The sequence below is a fragment of the Rana temporaria genome, chromosome 2, assembly GCF_905171775.1.
Source record: "Rana temporaria chromosome 2, aRanTem1.1, whole genome shotgun sequence".
NCBI lineage: Eukaryota > Metazoa > Chordata > Amphibia > Anura > Ranidae > Rana > Rana temporaria.
In genome coordinates this window covers 286,063,083-286,086,885 of record NC_053490.1, presented here as the reverse complement: position 1 = coordinate 286,086,885, position 23,803 = coordinate 286,063,083, and the positions used below count along the sequence as shown (strand labels likewise).

The 23,803-nt window shown below is 42.9% G+C and overlaps 1 protein-coding gene across 1 annotated transcript in view; it reads right to left on the bottom strand.

Moving 5' to 3' along the window:
• Positions 1 to 23,803, bottom strand: part of MYOM3 (myomesin 3) — a 145,018-nt gene that overhangs the window by 46,039 nt on the left and 75,176 nt on the right. The window contains exons 13-18 of the mRNA XM_040339383.1: positions 23,278 to 23,477; positions 21,653 to 21,706; positions 21,260 to 21,387; positions 17,663 to 17,846; positions 12,903 to 13,077; positions 2,272 to 2,393 (exon numbers count right to left, since the gene is read on the bottom strand). Coding sequence (XP_040195317.1) covers positions 2,272 to 2,393; positions 12,903 to 13,077; positions 17,663 to 17,846; positions 21,260 to 21,387; positions 21,653 to 21,706; positions 23,278 to 23,477 — 863 coding nt within the window. The remainder of the gene's footprint in view (positions 1 to 2,271; positions 2,394 to 12,902; positions 13,078 to 17,662; positions 17,847 to 21,259; positions 21,388 to 21,652; positions 21,707 to 23,277; positions 23,478 to 23,803) is intronic.

Sequence of the window (23,803 nt, the reverse complement as noted above, 5' to 3'; positions counted from 1 at the left end):
TGTTAATTGTTATAGAAGCATAAAGGGCAGATATTACAAAGATTAATTACTTTAAAGTGGTTGTAATCGTTTTTTTTTTTTTTCTTAAATAACAAACATGCCTATATTTACCGGCTCTGTGCAATGGTTTTGCACAGAGCAGCCCCGATCATCTTCTTTTGGGGCTCCAGGCCCCTCCTCTTCTTCGGAAGGCCGCTTTCCCTGGGGGCACCCGTGCTTGTTCACTATCGAAACCCGCTGCTGCATCCATTGACACAGACAGCGGGACTGGGCCCCGATCCTGTGTCACAGCTTTTGATTGACAGCAGCGGGAGCCAATGGATCCTGCTGCTATCAATCTGTCCAATAAGGAGAGCGATACGATAGCGACTGAAGCTGCTACGCTTGTGCATATCATCGGATCGGGCTTAGGTAAGAAAAAGGAGGGTCTGGGGGGGGGGGGGGGGGGGGCTGCAACACAGAAGGTTTTTCACCTTAAAGCGGATGTTCGCTGAAATAAAAAAAAAATATATTAAAAGACAGCGTCTACAAATACTGCAGCTGCTGACTTTTAATATCGGCACACTTACCTGTCCTGGAGTCCAGCGCCGTCCGCAGCAGAGGATGAGCAATCGCTCGTCACTCTGCTGCCCCCCCCGCCATCCTCAGTGGGGGAACCAGGAAGTGAAGCGCTCCGGCTTCACTGCCTGGTTCCCTACGGCGCATGCGCGAGTCGCGCTGCGCCTGCTGATTGGCTTCCACTGTGCTCTGGGAGGTGACGTCCTGCCTGCAGACTGTGGCTGAAAGTGGGTGCAAATACCTGTCTTTAGCAAGCCTCCAGCAGCCCAATACCCGGAGGTACAGGATCATTTATATATATATGTTATCCTGCGCAGAGCGGCCGCCCTGCAGCAGTAAATGTGCTATGGGGCGGTCAACAAGTGGGTATTGTAGTATGCTGACATCTAGTGGCAGTTTTGGGCCACTACAACTTGTTTACTGTGTGATTTGATTTCTCCATTTTTCCTCCCTCCGGTTTAGTGCTAGTTAGTCGGTGTTAGTGCCTTGCAGAAACAGAGCTTAGGAATGTCACTATCTTATTGCATTTTACAAAAAAAAAAACATCATCTGTTCTGTAATTAGCTGAAGTAAAATGTCATTGGATTCAACTCGTGTGACATAAAACTTATACAGGTTACAGGTTACAGAGACCTTCGGGCTACACAAGAATCAGCTGTTAATAAGAGACTGTAATGCCCTGTACACACGATCAGTTTGTCCGCTGAAATCCGACCGATGGACCGTTTTCATCAGACAAACCGATCGTGTGTGGGCCCCATCGGTTTTATTTCCATCGGTGTAAAAAAATAGAACATGTTTTAAATTTTTCCTATGGATAAAAATCCGATAGAAAAATCCAATCGTCTGTATGGAACTCCATCGGTCAAAAATCCACGCTTTCTCAGTATCAAGTCGACGCATGCTCGAAAGCATTGAACTTCATTTTTTTCATCAGATATCCGATCGTCTGTATGGAACTCCATCGGTCAAAAATCCATGCATGCTTAGTATCAAGTCGACGCATGCTCGGAAGCATTGAACTTCATTTTTTTCGGCTCGTCCTAGTGTTGTACGTCACTGTGTTTGGACACAATCGGATTTTAGACTCACAGGGGCATATTCTTAAAGATCTGAGGCGGCGGAACGTATGTCCTTTACTTTACGCCGCCGCAAGTTTAAGTGGCAAGTGCCTGATTCCCAAACCACTTACCTGTAAACTTGCGGCGGCGTCGCGTAAAGTCCACCCGCGCAAGCCCTCCTAATTCAAATGATCCTGGTAGGGGGCGTGGATCATTTAAATTAGGCGCGCTCCCGCGCCGATCGTAATGCGCATGCTCCGTCGGGTAAATTACCCGACGTGCATTGCGCTAAATGACGTCTCACGGACGTCATTTGTTTTGACTGTAACGTAAATGGCGTCCAGCGCCATTCACGAACGACTTACGCAAACAACGTTAAATTTTCAAATTTGTCTATCCTAGGTCTCTGGATAACCAATCCTTGAATGTAAAGTTAATCAACTTCTGTATCTAATTGAAGAGTTAAGCTGCCTGTGGATGGTGCCAAGTCAGCAGTTGACCATACTGTCTGGACATACTTGGTCTAAGGTGAGAAATATGGGTATTCCTCCTAATCCATTTCTCTACTTTCTTGCCAAACTTTACTTTCCTTCAAAACCTCCCTTTACAATGCATGGTAAAGTCAACAGAAGGCTTCTATATAAATACTCACAAATGGCCTCATTTATATTCAGAGGGTTTGATACAGGTGACCGTTCACTCAGTCCAACTTCATTTACTGCTCTTACACAGAACTCATAGTCTTTCCCGGTCTGCAACTCAGGAACAGTAAACCTGAATAGAAAAAGGAATATTGTAAACCTAAGGGTATTGATAGCCACAAGCTGATCTCTATACAGGTACAGTGATCTCAGTAAGATTGAATAATGAATATTCTGTATACAGGCACATTTTAGACTTTGGTAGATGCCACAAGTTGCTTATTTTTGGAGGAAGATGTTAGTGTATTCTGCTGCTGGGGTGCTTGAGCAGTTATAACAACCTTTTTTCCTTTTAGGCCTATGCATTTTTTTTGTGCGTTTTCAGTTTTGCAGAAACACACTACAGTACATTTAACATGGTTTCCTATGGGTCACGTTCACATCTGTGCGTTTTATGGAAAGGGTCAGTGACTTTTTTCTGGCTTTTGATTCGATAGACTTTAAGGGATCAAAATGTGTATTGAAAAATGCAAAAATACACCTGGAATATGCAAACTGGTTGTAGGGAAGCTTCAGAATGGCAAAGATGTTTATATTACAAATTATGTGAGCAGAATGCAGTTTCTCTTTAAGGCCCCTTTCACATTGGGACGTTTTTCATGCAGTACAGTGCTAAAAATAGCGCTGCTATACCGCATGAAAAATCATGCCCTGTACTCTTCAATGTGAAAGCCCGAAGGCTTTCACATTGAAGCGATGCGCTAGCAGGAACGCTCCAAAAGTCCTGCTAGCCGCATCTTTACCGCGGTATAGGAGCGGTGTGTTCACCGCTCCTATACCGCGCCTTCCCATTGAAATCAATGGGAAAGCGCGGTAATACCACGGTAATACCGCCGCAACGCGGGCGGTATTAACCCTTTTTCGGCCGCTAGCAGGGGTTAAAACCTCACCGCTAGCGCCCGAATATCGCGGTAAACGCGATGGTATAGCCGCGCTACAAGTAGCGCGGCTATACCGTCACCGCAGGTCCGCGCCTCAGTGTGAAACCGGCCTAACTATGTATTTTTTTGTTGTTGTTGTTTTTAGATATACTTTACGATTCTACCTTTCCTACAAGCTTCTGATTTCCTGTTTGATTTTTCTATTGAATGTCAGCTATTCCACAGGTCTGATGTAACCGTAGTAAAATGTTGCATTTGGCACTCTCAATAATCTTTGTCAGTTATATGGAATAGTGCTGAAGCTTCTGCATGGCTTTTAGTATATAGCAATACTCTAGTTGAATATTACTCACAGTATTTTGCAATTATTTATTTTGCAAGAGCAGCGTTTAGTTGTAATCTTTATAGATAAGAATAAACCTGCTGTGCTTAATAAAAGAGTCATGCTGACATTTCACCTGTCTAGCCATCTAGTAATGTCTAATGTTTGATGGACGCAATCTATACATGTTAGGCATACAGTAACTGTATGTGCGAGAGACCCATAGCTACGTCACTTCCATCTTAAAGGCAAGTTCTCTCCTTTTAATAGAACGTTAGCTCTGCAAAACACTATTTTCCTTGTCAAAAGTCTTTATTTGCGATTTGTCAAAGGAGTTATACAAACATTGTAGAATAAGAACACATTGTAATTAAGGAGAGAGTTCTTTCGCATGTTAGTTATTGTAGCGTTAACTTATAACAATAACAATACGTCCTTGCTAAAAAGGTTTATAAAGATCTTGCAATATTATATTTCCGTGGTGGGATAACTTGAGGTGTAACTTGGTATCATACCAACTATATTAATATTTCCACACACAGATCTGCTTATAGAGTATTGCAGTGAAAGCTTCAATATTGTTATTCTTCGAAGATACCTGGGGTGAGATATGTATCATAAACCTATTAACGATCCATATCACCAGGACGAAGACAAAGACTGAGTCAAAACAAGACAAAAAGAAAAAAAAAGGGGAAATAAGAGAAATAAGGGAAATAAGCGAGAGGAGGGGATAGGAGGGAGAAGGTAGGGCAAGGGAGTCTGCAGGACTAGGCCGGGGGACAACCACCTTCAGCAAGAGATGCCGCTATCGCTCCATTGGCTGGGCTACCATGGCATCAAAACCTCATTATTGAAAGTATTAGACATTGTATAAGTAATCCAAGGTTTCCATTCTTGTTCGAACTTGGTAATCGTGTCCGTTTCGATGGCCGACATTTTGGCGTGAGTCATTGCTGTGTTTGTTCTGGCGTGGACTTCCTCCACTGACAAATTTGGGGATTTCCATGCTTTGGCCATTGTTTGCTTTGCGGCTGTGAAAAGTTGTCTGATAAGTTTGAATTGTGTATTTGATACATCCACCGGTTTTAAATTGAGTAGGGCTATTTTAGGATCTAACGTGAAATTCTTCCCCAGTAAAATGTAAGCTATTTGAAAAATTTTCAGCCAAAATATTTGCGCTTTCGGGCACGACCACCAAGTGTGAAAATAGGTTCCTATATCCGTGCATCCCCTAAAGCATAGGCCTGAATAGTTGCGAGTAAATTTAGCAATTCTGGCAGGTACCAGGTACCATCTAGCAAGCACTTTGTAATTGGTCTCTGACGCTATCACATTTGGGGATGCAGTTTTGATGTTGAGCCATATTTGATTCCATTCCGATTCACTCAGTTCTGTGTTTAGGTCCTCCTCCCATCGACGCATGTATAGAAGTTTCCCTGTGTAGGGATGTGTGATTATTTGGGAGTATATGGTAGATATCAGGCCTCTAGCATGTGGATCCTTTGTACAGATGGTTTCAAAAATTGACATCTGAGTTGGCGGAGCAGGTGCATCTGCCAGGGGTTGAAAAAAGTTTTTTATTTGTAGGTACCTGAAAAGTTCCTTTTGAGGGATTCCCTGTGATTCACATAGTGTTGGGAAGGGAATAATGGAGGAAGAGTTTAGGAATTTGTATTTTTGTGTGCAATCCCTTTTCACCCATTCTTTGAATGTACCTGGGTATACCCACGCTGGATAGAATTCAGGGTTCTTGATAAATGAGAGTAATGGTGAGTGCGGGGATTGTAGACTGTACTTGGCTTTGATTTTGTCCCATAAGGATAGGGAGTGTTTAAGAATGGGGTTACATACATGTTTGCGTAATTTTGGGGAGATCCAGAGCATATTGGAGATTGAGATAGGATCGCTTTCTAGCGCTTCTATAGCCACCCATAATGGAGCTTCGTGTTTTGCGTGGTACTTCACTAAATTTGCTAGTTGTGCTGCGTTGTAGTAATGTAAGAAGTTGGGGTAACCCAGACCTCCTTTAACTTTAGGTAAATATAGGGTTTGGGGCTTAATTCTCGGTTTGGAAGATCCCCATATGAAGGATGAAACTCTTTTTTGGATTATTCTAAAATAATGAGCCGGGATGGGGATGGGAAGTACTCTGAAGAGATAAAGTAATTTCGGCAGGATTGTCATTTTGATAGCGTTTATTTTACCAAACCATGACAGCGAGAGTAGGGTCCAAGATTTCATAAGGTTTGTTATGTGTTTTAGGAGAGAGGGATAGTTAAACGAATATAGATCAGCTACTGCAGCTGTTAGGTGTATTCCTAAATATGGGATGCTTTTTGTTTGCCATTCAAACGGGAGACCTGACCTAGCGGCACTTAGTTCAATGGTGGATAATGATATGTTTAAGGCTCTACATTTTTTAGGATTTATTGCTAAACCTGAGAATGAAGCGAACTGGTTGAGGATAGGGAATAAGTTGGGGCCTGATACCTGGGGCGACGAGAGGAAAAGTAGGATGTCATCTGCATATAAGCAAATTTTGTGCTTGATACCTCCCAGTTCTATACCAAGAATTGTAGATTCAGTTCTGATCCTTTGTGCGAGGGGTTCTACAAGGAGGGCGAACAATAATGGGGATAAAGGACATCCTTGTCTAGTACCTCTTTGTATTTTGAATGTCTCTGATTTGTACCCCGCATATTTAACATATGCTTTGGGATTTTTGTACATTTCCAGAATCCACTGAATATAATTGGGTCCGAAACCCCATTTCCGCAAATTAAATGCTAGATATGCCCAGGAGACGGAATCGAAAGCCTGCTTTAAATCTAGGGAGACAAAGCACGCTGGGATTCCTCTTTTTTTAGCGATATGTGCAATTAAATTCGCCCTCCTTATATTGTCCCCCGCCTGTCTATTGGGCATGAATCCTACCTGATCGCGATGGATCAGTGTTCCAATGAATTTATTAAGACGACGCGCTAATATTTTCCCTAGTAGTTTAATGTCAACATTCAGCATAGATATTGGACGGTAATTTTCACTTAAGGTTGTATCTGTGTGAGGCTTAGGGATCATACAGATAGTGGCCATTAGTGAGTCTTGCCTGAAGGATTTCTGTTTTAATACGTCATTAAATGCATCTGCCAACCTGGGGGAGATTAAGTCCTTGAATGTTTTGTAATATCTAGCTGGGAACCCATCTGGGCCAGGCCGTTTATTCAATTTTAGGTCGTCGATGGCCTCCGCTACCTCATCTTGCGATATTGCTTCATCCAACTGTGATTTTTGGGTTTCGTTTAAGTGCGGTAATTTGATCTGTGAGTAAAAGGTTTCAGCTTCCGATTCATTAAACGAGGTTGTTTCCGAATATATTTTCTTTAAGTGTTCACTAAATTTCTTCACTATTTTGCATGGGTTACTGGAGGTATATTTATTTGCTATTTTTAATTTTATTGGGTTATAAGATTTGTTGGTCGAGTTTAGTGCTCTAGCTAGGTAAGTCCCTGATTTGTTGGCATATTTATAGAATTTGTGCTTAGACCTAAGAAGGGTTTTGTCTGCCGATTCTGTCAGGAATAGGTCATATTCTAAGCTCGCTTTATCGAGCCGCGCTTTGGATGTGGGGGTGTGATGCTGTTGGAAGGCCATATACGCTAACTCATGTTCTGTTTCAAGGGTTTTTGCTAATTGAATCCGTTTGCGCTTAAGGTTTCCTATTTGTCTCTGTAGGGTCCCTCTCAGAACCGGTTTGTGTGCTTCCCAGAGTGTGAGTGGGGAGATTTCTGGGGTTGCATTCAGTTCTAAGTATTCTTTGAAATTACGTTCTATTTCTGCGCAATATGTTGGGTGTTTAAGCAGTATCTCCGGGAGATACCACGTTGGGTCATGGTTCTTCGGAATTGCTGAAGCTACTGTGGTAAATACTGCGTCATGGTCCGACCAGGGGATGGGAATGATGCTGGATGCGATCACCTCCGGCAGCATTCCTGTAGTTAAAAATATGTGATCTATGCGGCTAGAGGACTGATGAGGGTTGGAATAGTAGGTGTAATTGCGTTTTGTTGGGTTAGTTTCTCTCCAGGAGTCCACCAGGTTGTATTTGGCTAACAGATTGGAAAGATTCCATTTGGATTGTTTGTTTAGGGGGGAATAGGGTGTTTTGTCTAGGAAAGGGAGGAGAACCTGATTGGAGTCTCCACAAACAAATAGGGCTCCCCTCTTATGTGTATTAATTGTTTGAAAGAGGTGTGACATAAATGCCAGTGGGTTAACATTAGGTGCGTAGTAGGACACTATGGTCACTGCCAAATCCATGATGAATCCAATCAGGATTATGTAGCGACCCTCTGGATCTTTAATTTCTGACGTCATTGTGAATGGTGTTGTTTTGTGGAATGCGATTAAGGTACCCCTCTTTTTGACAGAGGCTGAAGCCAAGTATGTTTGTGGATAGGATGCGTTAAAGTATTTTGGGGTAGTGGAAGGGGTGAAATGGGTTTCTTGTAAGCAGATTACGTGTGCTTTTTTGGACTGAAAATACCTAAAAGCTTTTGTGCGCTTTTGTGGTAGGTTTAAACCTTGGACGTTCAGAGACAGTATGTTCAACGGGGCCATGGTAGCCAAACCAATATGCCTATCTTACCGTGATTCCATGAGCTGCGGTCTCCCGACCCAATCCGTGCAGACATATAGGGAAGAGGGATAGGGGGGGGATGCAAGAAAGAAAGTGTAACAAAAGAAAGAAAAAAAGGTGCGTTAGTACATGTTACTTTGATAAGCAATAGCATTCTACCAATGCAGTCAAGTGAGTCCCGTGATGGGGAGAAAATATCCCCAACAGGGGAGAAGGTGCCCTCGTCTAGTCCCCGCATATTAGTGCGAGGACCAGAGGGGAGCTCAGTGAAGCGCATGTAGCATCCGTGTCATGGAGGCCCGCGTACTGAAATATTTTATTGTATCCATATGGGTAACTCTAATATAATGCTATAAATAAACATATTATAAGCTGAACTAGCTAGATTAACGTTTGAGCATACCTTTTAACGTGTGGGTGTCAGGGGAGACAATCTTGCTAACAGCAGCCAGTTGTGCTGACTGTGTCTTAACTTTTTAATACTAAATAAGTAAAGTGGGAGTGTTCTTGGAGAATGTGCGTGGTGTATGACCGAATGTGTTAAACTAAAACCTTGTTTTTGTACAGGAGAAAGTGATTTTGTCGTTTCATTATTATCGCCTGTAGGCAGTTATGACCAGGCTTTTTAAGGGTAACTTGCTCTGGGAGTACCCAGGGTGGGGAGGTGGCTAAAATTTGCTGTGGGCACGGGTGGCGAGCCTTGTGATTTATGAGGGGTTGCCTAAATGATCCCTTTTTCCCTTTGAGGGTGTAGGGAGTGGATGAATTGATTGTTTAAACTATGTAAATCCAAAATAAATATTAAAGTCTAAACAGAAAAACATTTAAATTGTAACATTCACTCCATTCTGGGGTATTATGATGCTGAAATGGGAGAGAAAAAAAAAGAGTGGTTAGTAACTTTATGCAGAGTTAATTCAGTCCATTGTGTCCTCTTGGTCCTGGGTCTGCGTGACAAATCTGCCCCTTTTGTGCGTCTGCTGTAGGCCGTTGTTGTGATCCTGCCGAGGTGGGCTGCTGTGGGAGGATGCAGATGCTGGTCTTCTGCGAGCCGAATTAGTTGACGTAGGGCTCTCCATCACCTTGAAATCCATCAGGGCTTGGCGTAGCTGCTCTGGGTTTCTACAGACAATTTTAGTTCCTTGTATTGTAAAGCGTAGGGAGAAGGGGAATCCCCACTGGTATTTTATATTATGACGCTGCAGTTCCAGCAGGAGAGGTTTCATGGCTCTCCTTTTGGCTATAGTTAACTGAGATATGTCTGCAAAGATCTGATATTCATATCCTTGAAATGACAGGTTTTTTTTCTCTCTAGCCGCCTCCATTATTTGTTCCTTGGTCTTATAAAAGTGGAACTTTGCTATAATGTCCCTAGGAGGGCCGTCTGCTCTTTTTGGTGTCAGTGCTCTGTGGATCCTGTCCATTTCCAATCTTTCTACCGCTATTCCTGGCACTAGTTCTTGACACAACGCCAATGCGGTGGCTTGTAAGTCTATGACTGCCTCAGGGATTCCCCTGAACCTAATGTTGGACCTCCTGTCGCGGTTCTCAAAATCTTCCTGTCTATTCTGCAAAATTTTGTTTTCCTCTTTAAGCATGTCTATTTCAGTCATGCATTCTTGTGTGTATGTCTCTATTTCATCCAATTTGGACTCTAAAACTTCTGTTCGATTTCCAATTTCTCTAATCTCTTTTGTGAGGCTAGCAGTTATTTGGTCTGAGGTAATTTTTAGGGCTTTGTGAAGCATTCTTTCAAACTGCTTCAATAAGGCTGAGGGGATTGTAGAATCCTGTTTATTAGCTGACAATATGTCTTCAACCTCTTCCTCCTCACTATCTGTGCCCAAATTACACTGTGCTGCCATAAGTTTAGCTGAAAGTGTCGCTCGTTTCATCCCCTTTCCTGAGGTGATTTTGTCTGTGGAGCCTGGCGCCTTTTTAGCTGTACTTGCGGTCTGCTGTGCTCCGCTAATGGAGGTGGTTTTATTCCTGCTCCTGGCTCCTCCTAACACCATTATGCCTTCGGGGGGTATCCCTCACCTCTCCGGGATATATATCCGTGGTACCGCTCGTTTATATCTCCGGTTACCGGGGTTATCAGCGGGTTTTTTCTCCTACACGGAGCGGAGCTTCAGCCTGACATGTCCGTCCCGCTGGGCTCCGCGCATGCGCCTCGCAAAACACTATTTTCAATGTAGTCAATGTAAACATGCCTGCACTGTATATACATTCATTTCATTAAAATACTGTGGCCTAAGTAATTTATCATGTAGACCAGTGGTCTCCAAACTGCAGCCCAGGAGCCAAATGTGGCCCTTTGCTTGCCTCTATACGGCCCTTGGGACATTATTCCTCCAACTGACACCAAGGATGAGGCACAATTTGTCCCACTGATACCATTAACGGGGCTCTATTCCTCCCACTGACACCATTAATGGGCACAACTCCTCCTGCTAAGACCAATGGTGGGGCACTATTCCTCCCACTGACACTATCGATGGGGCACAACTCCTCCTGCTAAGACCAATGGTGGGGCACTATTCCTCCCACTGACACTATCGATGGGGTACCACTCCTCCTGCTAAGACCAATGGTGGGGCACTATTCCTCCCACTGACACCATCGATGGGGCACCACTCCTCCTGCTAAAACCAATGATAGGGCACTATTCTTCCCACTGACACTATCGATGGGGCACCACTCCTCCTGCTAAGACCAATGATAGGGCACTATTCTTCCCACTGACACTATCGATGGGGCACCACTCCTCCTGCTAAGACCAATGATGCGGCACTATTCTTCCCACTGACACTATCGATGGGGCACCACTCCTCCTGCTAAGACCAATGATGCAGCACTATTCCTCCCACTGACACTATCGATGGGGCACCACTCCTCCTGCTAATGCCGCGTACAGACGGTCGTTTTTTGTGATGAAAAAAAACACGACGTTTTAAATCATGAAATAAAACGACGTTTTTGAAACATCATTTTCAAAAACGACGTTACCTACACACCATCGTTTTTTCACAATGCTCTAGCAAAGCGAGGTTACGTTTCACCACTTTTTTCCATTGAAACTAGCTTCTGGGCATGCGCGGGTTTAAAAACGTCGTTTTAAACGTCGTTTTTTGGTACACACGGTCAATTTCTGTGAAACAAAAAACGACATTTTGAAAAACGACACAAAAAATTCGAGCATGTTCGAATTTTTTTTTGTCGTTTTTCAGAAGACATAAAACGACGTTTTCCCCCACACACGATCATTTTAAATGACGTTTTCAAAAACGTCGTTTTTTTTCATCACAAAAAACGACCGTCTGTACGTGGCATTAGACCAATGATAGGACACTATTCCTCCCACTGACACTGTCAAAGGGGCACTATTCCTTCTATTGATACCAACCATGGGGCACTATTCCTCCTTCTTAAACCAAAAATGCGGAACTATTCCCCCTGTTAAAACTAATGATGGGTCACTGTTTACTCCTACTGATGCCAGGACATTTTCTACTCACACCGGTCACAGTTTGGCCCCCAAGTCTGAGGGACAGTAAACTGGCCCTTTGTTTTAAAAGTTTGGAGACCCCTGATGTGGACAGACATCCATGGTCCATGAGTGAGATGAAGGAAACTGGAAGTTTATATAGAAAGTCTTCAAAAGGTAGATACTACCTGCACATTGCATGCTCAACCAGAGTTTCTTATGTTATAAACAACCAATGTTTCGGAATCCATATGCTAGCTCCTTCATCAAGCATCACTGCCGCTATTGTCTGAAAAAGAAGCTAGTATGTGGGCTCCACATTGTCGCGTGTTTGTGACTAAATAAAAGCCCTGATTCAGCATGCAGTGCGCTGGTAATATGAGCTTTTAGAGATGCCCATAGCGTCGGCGGTAAAACACCGCTTTTTTTACCGCCGACGCTATAGACGGATTTGCGTCGCATTTTGGCCACTAGCGGGGCGAATTTGACCCCTGCTAGCGGCCGAGAAAGGGTTAAAACCACCCGCAATGCACTGCTGAAGCAGCGCATTGCAGGCGGTATAGCCGCGCTGTCCCATTGATTTCAATGGGCAGCAGCGGAGGAGGAGCGGTAAACACACCGCTCCTTCTCCACTCCAAAGATGCGGCTAGCAGGACTTTTTTTTACCGTCCTGCTAGCGCACCACTCCAATGTGAAAGCCCCTCGGGCTTTCACACTGGAGTGAATGGGGACAGATTTTTAAGGGCGTATTTTAAACGCTATAGCGCCTGCAATACGCTCCAGTGTGAAAGGGGTCTTAAAACATTTTTATATTGGGTGCTAGCCGCTTTGATGCACTGCAGCACACATCTCTACCAGGTTTTAAGACATTTGGAGTGCATCATACCCCCTTTTTGTTTATTCACACATACTGTGATTAGAATGCCTTGACATGCTAAAGTTGATTTAGTAAAGGCAAATAGGCGGTTCAATTTGCAATGCGATATTGACTTTGCAATTGTATCTGCAAAGTCAATTTTTACTACGTTTACTAAGCTAAGAGAAAAATTCCCTTGCAGAGTGAAAATGTACCTGTGTAGCGAACAACCTATTGACCTTTAGTAAATCAACTCCACTAACTCAGAGGGTTGTAGCATGAAAAACGTCAGAGTATTCTAACCACTGTATGTGTGTTATTTAATATACCTCCCATTTCCTTAATTGCACTTGTGGAATTTTCTTCAACTTTTTCTATAGCTTTTAAAATCCCTTACCTAGTAGACTGAAGAGGCTTGTTGTTTACTGGTTGCCAATCCTCTTCACCTAACATTCGACTGTAAAGGTAATAGCCAAGAATCTCTGGAATAGCTTCAACCTTACCCCACTGCACTAAGGCAGATGTCTTTGTGTCTCTGAGTGCTAAAATGTGTCCAGGTGCCGGAGGAAGAGCTGCAATGGAAACATTTTCAACTTACTTATTTAAAAATCCAATAATCAAGCACAACTCTATTGAAATTTTCGACAGAGAGGGGAAGGATCATCACCTTTGTCAGGTTTTGATTATTACTATTGTATCCCTGATCCCTGTAGAGGAGAGTTCCCCGCAATTCCTGTCCCAATGACAATTGTCACCAGAAAATAAGTCGCTGGACCAAGAGGTGAAGAAAAACTGTCCATGTCTCAAGGAGAGGAAGCGAAGGGAGGTCTCCACAGTGATCACACAACACCCTAATGCCGCGTACACACGGTCGTTTTTTGTGATGAAAAAAAAACGAAATTTTTAAAAACGTCATTTAAAATGACCGTGTGTGGGGAAAACGTCGTTTTATGTCTTCTGAAAAACGACAAAAAATAAATTCGAACATGCTTCAATTTTTTATGTCGTTTTTCGAAACGTCGTTTTTTGTGTCATAAAAAATGATCGTGTGTGGGCTAAAACAAAGTTTTTAAACCCGCGCATGCTCAGAAGCAAGTTATGACGCGAGCATGAATGGAACAGAGTGCCGTCGTACGTATTGTACGTAACCGCGTTTTGCTAGAGCATTTTGAAAAAACGATGGTGTGTATGCAACGTTGTTTTTTAAAATGAAGTTTGAAAAACTTTGTTTTTTATCATGATAAAAAACAACGTTTTTTACAAGACAAAAAACGACCGTGTGTACGCGGCATTAGGCCTCGTACACACGATCTGAATTTCCAATGGAATAAGTCAGACGGACTTTTTCCATCGGAAATTCCGACCGTGTGTATGCCCCATCTGAGAAATGTTATCGGAAATTCAGATGAATTCCATCAGAGATTCCATAGATCTTTTCCTCCAATGGAATTCCGCCGGAATTCCGATGTGAATTTGGTCAGACAAAGATCCGATCGTGTGTACGGGGCAAAACAGGTCACTATTCTTCATTCTATCTTAGGCCGGGTACTAACGAGCAAACATGTACGATGAAACCGGTCCGTCGGACCGTTTTCACCGTACATGTCTGCCCGAGGGCTTCTGTACGATGGCTGTACTAACCATCGTACAGAAGTCCGCTCGTAAACAATACGCGGGGCGTGGCCATGTCGTCGCCGCGACGATGACGCGGTGATGACACGGCGACGTGGGCGGGCCTGCCATTTAAATGCTTCCACGCATGCGTCAAACTCATTCGACGCATGCGAGGGACGGCGGGCGCTCGGACATGTACGGTAGGTCTGTACTGACGACCGTACATGTCTGAGCGGGCAGGATTCCAGCGGACGGTTTTAAAACACGTCCAGGAATATTTGTCTGCTAGGAAAAGGCCCGGCGGGCAAATGTTTGCTGGAAATCTGCCCGCTCGCGCCAACACACGACCAAACATGTATGCGGACCAGTTTCAGCATACATGTTTGGTCGTGTGTACGGGGCCTTAAAGGATAGGTTTACCTTTTTGGAACATGCTACACCTTCCACCCGTATTTAGGGTATAACATGTAACATGTTTAAACAGCTGCAGCCTGCCTACCCCCCTTCCTGTGACAGTGAGCGGGGATCTTCTCCCCACACCCACTGTCACCATTTGAAAAAAACGCACCTGTGTGGGGCTCCATGCACACGTCTGTGTCATTCATTCACAGTTTCTTGTGAATGCATGAACTACAACTACTGTCATCTATTGCAGCTGACAGCTTGTAGTTCTGATTGAACTGCAAGGTTACAGATGAGTGCTCTCGTAGTTCATTCACAAGCCCTGCAGCTTGTAAACAGCCAGCCCATATGAAGGTATGGGCTAAAAGCTGCAGGGCTTCTCTGCAGGAGTCTGGCATCGAACCCCTGATACACTCTTCATGGGTGCAATGCTTTCCAGGCTTCTTAGGAAAAAAATAATAAATGCACATTTTTTTTCCCTTAAAAAATATGTGCATTTATTATTTTTACCAAAAGGTGAACTTATCCTTTTAACAATGATAATACTATTGGGCTTGGGTTCCACATTCTAAGCTCTTAATTTAGTATACAGATAATCTCAAAGTGATGTTACAGAAAACTGAAATACCATTTGAAAATGTTTTTTTAGTGAGCTATTTCATTTGTATGCAGAACATGAAATACTATTTCTGCAATAGAGAATGTGTTTAAAGACCTATAGATAAATTGTCTAAGCTAAGCTATTACACAGATACAGTATTCTGAACTTGGTATGTATGGATACATACACATACTTCTGCTGAAACTAAGCCAAGTATACCTGTTAATGGTGACTATTTTAATGACTTTGTCTAGAGTCAAACCTGTCAAATAATATCTTACCTGAATGGACTACACATACACTATATTGTCAAAAGTATTGGGACATGTGCCTTTACACGCACATGGACTTTAATGTCCTCCCAGTCTTATGCCCTGTACACACGATCGGTTCGTCTGATGAAAACGGTCCGATGGACCATTTTCATCGGACAAACCGATCGTGTGTGGGCCCCATCGTTTTTTTTCCATCGGTGAAACAAAATAGAACCTGTTTTAAAATTTTCTGATGGTTAAAAAAACGATAGAAAAAGCGATCGTCTGTGGGGAAATCCATCGGTCAAAAATCCACGTATGCTCAGAATCAAGTTGACGCATGCTCGGAAGCATTGAATTTCATTTTTCTCAGCACGTCGTTGTGTTTTACGTCACCGTGTTGGACACAATCGGATTTTTAACTGATGGTGTGTAGGCAAGACTGATGAAAGTCAGCTTCATCGGATATCTGAGGAAAAAATCCATCGGTCTGTTTTCATCGGATGAACCGATCGTGTGTACGTGGCATTAGTCTGTAGGGTTCAATATTAAGTTGGCCCACCCTTTGCAGCTATAACAGCTTCAACTCTTCTGGGGAGGTTGTCCACAAGGTTTAGGAGTGTGTCTATGGGAATGTTTGACCATTCTTCCAGAAGCACATTTGTGAGGTCAGGCACTGATGTTGGACAAGAAGGCCTGGCTCGCAGCCTCAGCTCAAATTCATCCCAAATGTGTTCTATCGGGTTGAGGTCAGGGCTCTGTGCAGGTCAGTCAAGTTCCTCCACCCCAAACTCGCTCATCTGTGCCTTTATGGACCTTGTTTGTGCACCGTTTGCAGACATGTTGGAACAGGAATGGACCATCCCCAAACTGTTCCCACAAAGTTGGGAGCATTAAATTGTCCAAAATGTCTGTATGCTGACGTTTTAAGAGTCCCCTTTACTGGAACTAAGAGTCAAAACCCAGCCCCTGAAAAAACACCCCACACCATAATCCCCCTCAGGGGTCAAGTCCTGGGGAAAAAAGTGTGGGAACTCCCACCCAAGATCCACTCCCCCACCAAAAAAAAATAATACGCTCATATGCATAATTACTAAACCGCATGTTTTTTTTTTCGATCCACTGTACCTTAGTGATCCTTTATGTTACTGGTCGCTTCCTGTATATCGCGGGATTTAGAAAGAACTTGCATCTTTCTAAATCCCGCGATAACTCGCGGCAGACCTCCGCAATGTCTCCTGGGAACAATGACAAAAGCTCCCAGGAGACATTGCGGCAGGAAGTGACGGAATACCCGCACACTACCTGATAAATCCATATACAGGAAGCGGCCAGTAACATAAAGGATTACTAAGGTTCGCCTGCCCCTGACAGTGACTCGAGCTGGGCATCGCCGCTTAGTGAAGGATTGGCTCGGGCGGCTCGACTGCTCTCGGCTGCTCTAGTCCTGCAAAGGGAACTGAGTTCCTGCTGTGAAAAAAGTGCAGAAACTCCGTTCCCACGCGTTCCCGCAGGACTTGAGCCCTGATCCCCCTCCCCACAAAAGATTTGGACCAGTGCACAAAGCAAGGTCCACAAAGACATGGATGAGTGAGTTTGGGGTGGAACCCTACGGACTAAGACTGGGATGCCATTAAAGTTCATGTGTGTGTAAAGGCAGGCGTCCCAATACTATTGACAATATAGTGTATGTCCTTAAAGCTGAACAAGTAAATAGCTAATTTCACAGATTAAATGCAAATAAATTAGTAGTTTTAACTGCCAAAATATTTGTAATCATGTCCATCCAGTTATGAGGTTTATACTGTCCTGTCTGGTAGGGCAGGAGACCTGATTTTTTCCCTACTTCAGTTCAGGAACATTTTTAGATCTTATCTCTCCCCCACCCTGTGACAGAACAGTCAGCAAATTCCACGTACTGCAGAACAACTGATCGGCTCCTTTTGCATCTTCTCTCTCTCCCCGTCTACTGTACAAGCACTGCTGGAGGCCGATACCAAGCCAAGTTCAGATACTTACTTTGCTTGCATTTACAAAAATACATTTAAGCATTTATTAACAGAGTTGAGGTCACCTGTATCTTTAATACATGCCTGAAGTTCAGTTTTAAAGATAAAATATATTTGGTGGCTATGGATAACAGCACATCATTAGTCTTTATGCTGTTTTGATATAAATAGATATATGTTTTGGATATTATCCACATGTGAGACCCCCCTAACAATATTACAGGTCTAGATGCCAGTACCGTTATTAATAATCTTCAGAATAAGTAACAGAAATTACCCAATGCTGTTTTAAGGGAAATAGGTGCACTAGGCTCGGATTGATCACTGGCTCCATATTTATTCACAGCTTGTACTCGGAAACGGTATGATTTCTCTTTATCAAGATCCAGCACGGAAAGCCTTGGAGAATACACAGGTCCTTCCAGGTTGATCCTCTCCCATTTGTCGCTTCCTTCAACAGACTAACAAATAGTGACATAGATAGTAAAAATCTAAATATATTTCAGAGGGAGGGGGAAGATTAAAGCTGGTCATACACTGTGTAAATTTTGTCCAGTTCTAGATGAACCAGCTGAATTTGCTATGTGGGTGGGTCTGTTGGCACCCTCCTGCCGGACATCCTTTAACCACCTCAATACTGGGCAAATCCACATCCTTCCTGCCCAAGCCATTTTTCAGTTTTCAGCGCTGTCACAATTTGAATGACAATTGCGCGGTCATGCAACACTGTACCAAAATTATATTTTTATAATTGTTTCCCCACAATAGAGCTTTATTTTGGTTGTATTTGATCACCTCTGCGGTTGAAAAAGAAAAGATGCAATATTTTTTACTTTTTGCTATAATAAATATCCCCCAAAACTATATAAAAATAAAAAATTTTTTCCTCAGTTTTGGCCGATCCGTATTCTTCTACATATTTTTGGTTAAAAAAATCGCAATAAGCGTATATTGATTGGTTTGCGCAAAAGTTATAGCGTCTACACAATAGGGGATAGATTTATAGCATTTTTATTTTTATTTATTTTTCATTTTGGCGGCAATCAATGATTTTTATCATGATTGCAATATTGTGGCGGACACATCGGACATCATTTTCACATTTATACAGCGAACAGTGCTATAAATATGCACTGATAACTGTGTAAATGTGACTGGCAGGGAAGGGGTTAACACTAGAGGGCAATCAAGGGGTTAAATGTGTACCCTAGTGAGTGATTCTAACTGTGGGGGGAGGGGACTGACTGGGGGAGGTGACTGATCGGTGACCCTATGTACAAGGGACACACCATCGGTCTCCTCTCCCTGACAGGTGGTGGATCTATGTGTTTGCACACAGAGATCCACGGTCCTGCTCCGGTACTGGGCAATCGCGGGTGCCCGGCGGACATCGCGGCCACCGTGCATGCGCACCGGGTTTCCAGTGATGCGGGAAGCTCGGGAAGGCGGGGGAAGGCAAGGAAGTTACATGACGTCCTCCTAGAACGAGAGGTATATTGTCCCGCCATCATTTGACAGCGGGCGGTAGTCTTGTGGTTAAAGAAGAAGCCCAGCCTGAGCTTTTTAGGCTGGGCTTCTCCTATTGGTCATAGGAGTGCAATTCATTTTACATTCCTGTGAATCGTTTTCAGCAGAGAGCGGTCTGAAGTTCGTTCTCTACTGATGTCAAAGGAATCAGTTTAGGCACCGTGTCACCCCCGACTAAGCAAGTATGGATCCGCTACCTGCCTGGACTGATGGCTGTCTCAGCCTCTCAGTGAGCCCCTGAGACGGCCGCTCCCCACCCCTCCACAGCTCAGCGCTCCAATGAGCGTGGAGGAGCAGAGCAGGAGAAATGCTGACTGATAGTCAGCAGCTCTCCGCTCGAGGAGGTCAGAGAACCGAGCCATCGGTGATGTTCGGTTGCTCGGTTCTCAGTAAAAAGGCAGCGGGGACAGATGCAGCATCGGTCTGATGCTGCATCCACCTAGGCAAGTATGAATCTACAAATAAACCACCCAAAAAAATTATTTCTCTTTTAATTGAAAAATTTAAAGAATCTGGCAAAGCCAAACTGCATCCAATCAGTTGCAGCTACTGTTCAGGTCATCTGCCAGCATAGAGACTTGTCTGTTACCAATGTTAGCGTGGATGGAGGAAAGATATTTAGAGCTAGATTCAGCATTGATTTACGCCGGCGTATCTATAGATACGCCGCGTAAATTCAAAGCTGTGCCGGCGTATCTTTTTTCTGTATTCAGAAAGCAAGATACGCCGACATTAGCCTAAGATCCGACTGGCATAAGTCTCTACACTGGCCGCTAGGTGGCGTTTTCGGCGTAGAATATGTAAATGACCTAGATACGCCGATTCACAAATTTACGTACGCCCGGCGCTATTTTTTTACGTCGTTTACGTTAGGCTTTTTCGGCGTAAGGTTGCTCCTGCTATTATGAGGCGTACGCAATGTTAAGTATGGACGTCGTTCCCGCATCAAATTTTGAATTTGACACATTCCCTTAGATTCTTTCATAAGCAGGACCCAATTAATATTTACTTTATGTTCCTGACTTCTCTAAACCTCATGCCGCGTACACACGATCGTTTTTCATGATGAGAAAAATATTTTTTTTTTAATTGGTTGTGAAAAACGGTCGTGTATAGGCTCCAGAGGATTTTTCTCGACGGAAAAAATGGGCGTTAAAAAAATGTTCTCGTCGTTTTTCACGTCGTTCTTTTTCACGTTTCACTGTCTCAGCCTCTCAGTGAGCCCCTGAAACGGCCGTTCCCCACCCCTCCACAGCTTACCGCTCCAATGAGTGGAGGAGCAGAGCAGGAGAAATGCTGACTGATAGTCAGCAGCTCTCCACTCGAGGAGGTCAGAGAACCGAGCCATCGGTGATGTTCGGTTGCTCGGTTCTCAGTAAAAAGGCAGCGGGGACAGATGCAGCATTGGTCTGATGCTGCATCCACCTAGGCAAGTATAAATCTACAAATAAACCCCCCAAAAAACTTATTTCTCTTTTAGTTGAAAAATTGAAGGAATCTGGCACAAAATTGCTAGCCAAACTGCATCCAATCAGTTGCAGTTATTGTTCAGGTCATCTGCCAGCATAGAGACTTGTCTGTTACCAATGTTAGCGTGGATGGAGGAAAGATATTTAGTTTTTCTGTTGGATACACAATTCTGTTATACACTCTCAGGCCTCGTACACACGACCAAGTTTCTCGGCAAAAACCAGCAAGAAACTTGCTGTTTTTTTTTTTTGCCGAGGAAACCGGTCACGTGTACACTTTTCGATGAGGAAACTGTCAAGGATCCCGTCTAGCCAAAAAGAGAGCATGTCTTCTTTTTCCTTGACGGGAATGGAGAAATTTGACTCGCCGAGATCCTCGACAGCCTAACAAGGAACTCGACGAGCAAAACGATGTGTTTCGCCCGTCTAGTTCCTCGGTCGTGTGTACGAGGCCTTACATATTGTTCCATTTAAAAATGATCTAATAGTGAAAGGGCAGCTTTACTAAGGAGCAGAGAATGTTCACTTAGCAAGGTTATCAATCACTTAGCTAGATAGATAGATAGATAGATAGATAGATAGATAGATAGATAGATAGATAGATAGATAGATAGATAGATAGATCCCCCAGGGCAGCCAGATCAGTTGCATTGATTCTTTAGGTATTGGATTAGAAAATAATCCAGTCCTATTTTTAATTAAATGTAATAATTTTACTGCATAATGTGGCAATGCAAGTAGATAAAAATACAGTTCCAATACCAATTTACATAACGAAGGCTATTGTTTTGCATGTATTCATTTTCTTGTACATAGTTATAATTTATTGTGTTTATCAATATGACATCCTAGCTGATTAAAAATGAATTGATTAATACCTTTTCTACATAGTATTTTAGAGGCTCCTTGCCACGAGGATCTGGTTCATCCCAACGAAGTACAACATAGTCCTCTGTGATCTCAGAAGCCTGAACATTTCTTGGGGGTGAGGGCACCTTGACATCTTCTGAATTAGAAGAATGATACAAGAATACATAGCACATATATTGAAACAAGGACATGTTGGTTCATTATTCATACAGATAAAATGAGGAAAACACACTGAGGAGGCTGCACACAGGTAGTTGAAGAGAGGGGAGACATCTGGTACATACCAAAGACAAAAAAAAAGAAGATGTGGTTACCATGACCCCAGCCATCTCGACCAGTTTATCACATAATATTCCTTCACACACATAAAAGATGTCATTTAGAATGCAGTATTTACTGACCTTGCAGTTCATCTCTGTTGACAGTAATTTTCCGTCCTTCATTATATGGTATTACTGATTATAAGAAAAACATTAGTTAGAACAACATTTCTAAAAATACTGCATAAATTGATGCAGCCATTCTGTTGCTGGGCATATAATAATAAGCAGTGGACTGTTCTTTATAACAGATGCAACTAGCTCAACAGTAGGGAACAAAAGTTGAAAGGTCAATAGATCAGAAGAACACATTCACTTAGATTCTTTCATAAGCAGGACCCAATTAATATTTACTTGATGTTCCTGACTTCTCTAAACCTCATGCCGCGTACACACGATCGTTTTTCATGACGAGAAAAATTAATTTTTTTTAATTGGTTGTGAAAAAAACGGTCGTGTATAGGCTCCAGAGGATTTTTCTCGACGGAAAAAATGGGCGTTAAAAAAATGTTCTCGTCGTTTTTCACGTCGTTCTTTTTCACGTCGTGAAAAACGGTCGTGTGTACGCTTTAACGAGGGGGAAAAAAACGCTCAGAAGAAAGTTATGAGACGGGAGCGCTTGTTCTGGTAAAACTAGCTTTCGTAATGGAGATAGCACATTCATCACGCTGTAACAGACTGAAAAGCTTGAAAACTGAAAAGTGCGAATCGTCTCTTACCAAACTTTTACTAACACGCGGTAACACAGAATCAGCAAAAGCAGCCCAAATGGTGGCGCCATTCAAATGGAACTTCCCCTTTATAGTGCCGTCATACGTGTTGAAGGTCACCGCGCTTTGCTCAAGCATTTTTTTTTCACGATCGTGTGTATGAAAGGCAGGCTTGAGAGGAATCACGTTCCATGACATGAATAACGGTCGTCAGAAAGACTTCTGGCCAAAACACCTCTGACATCAGATAAATAAAAACACACTAGATTGTAGTCTTGGCAATGTTAGAAGGCTATTTTTTTTATGTACTTCATGTGCATCAAAATCAGATGATTCAGATGATTCAACGTGGATGGGGAATTCTTCCCACTGAGCTGTCAGCAGGGAATCTTCCCTGCTGTCAGAATACAATGATCATTTGACTGGTTTGGCATAAAATGGATGGCCAGGTTGTATACAAGTCGATAAATATTTTTACTTGTATAAAATCAGCCTGCTCATACATGGATCAAAATCCCTGCTGGACTGTCCGAATTTTGGATCCATGTATGGTCAGCTTAAGAATGGTACTGGCACCAGGATACACATGATTTTATGATCTATGATCCAGCAACATAAGCTAGCTGAAGATTTTTTCTAATTCCTGGAGTTAGGCTTTAGCAAAGTATCTGGCAGTAAATTGGTCAAAAAACAGCGTATTGTGTTCGGAGGGTAAATGGACTGCACTGTAATGATTTGGGATTAAACCTGGGATCTGGACTGAAAGCTTTTGTGGTTCTGTTATATGCAGGCAGGAGCATATATAATTGCCATTTGACTATAGAGCTGAAAATAGAGATGTGACGACCATTGGGTTTTAGTTTTTAAATTTAAACTCATAATGCATGACGTAATATTCACTACTCAACATTAGAAAATTATTGTTTATTGCTGTTCACATTATTGTTTACACATATTTGTATTGTACTGAGGATATAATATGGGTTCAGAACAAACCTATTGTTTTTTCTTCCTGTGCCGGATCTCTTGTAGTCACAGGATCACTTGCTTTTGATGGATGGCTGACACCAACCTGGTTGAGCGCTCTTACTTTAAACTGATATGTATGACCAGGAATAAGACCAGATACAGGATATCGGCAGATCTTTGCTGGAATTTCATTGCACCTCATCCACTCTTGTGTTGAAGTATCAAATCTTGAGGAAAGCAAAAAGAGTTTTTGCAATGTACAGTTATTAAATGTTTTTAACATTTTCATCTCATTACTTTTTCATATTTCCATGAAAGTGTATACGGTGTGGGTATACCAAGTGATATTTAAAATCTAAAACCAAAACCTATCAATTAGAGCAGGGGTCTCCAAACTTTTTAAGCAAGAGGCCAATTTATTGTCCTTCAGGATTTGGGGGAGCCGGACTGTGGCCAGTGAGAGTAGAAAATGCTCCTCAGTGCCATATTGTTGGTATTAATGGGAGGAATAGTGCCCTATTTATGGTGTCAGTAAGGGGAATGGTGTCCTATC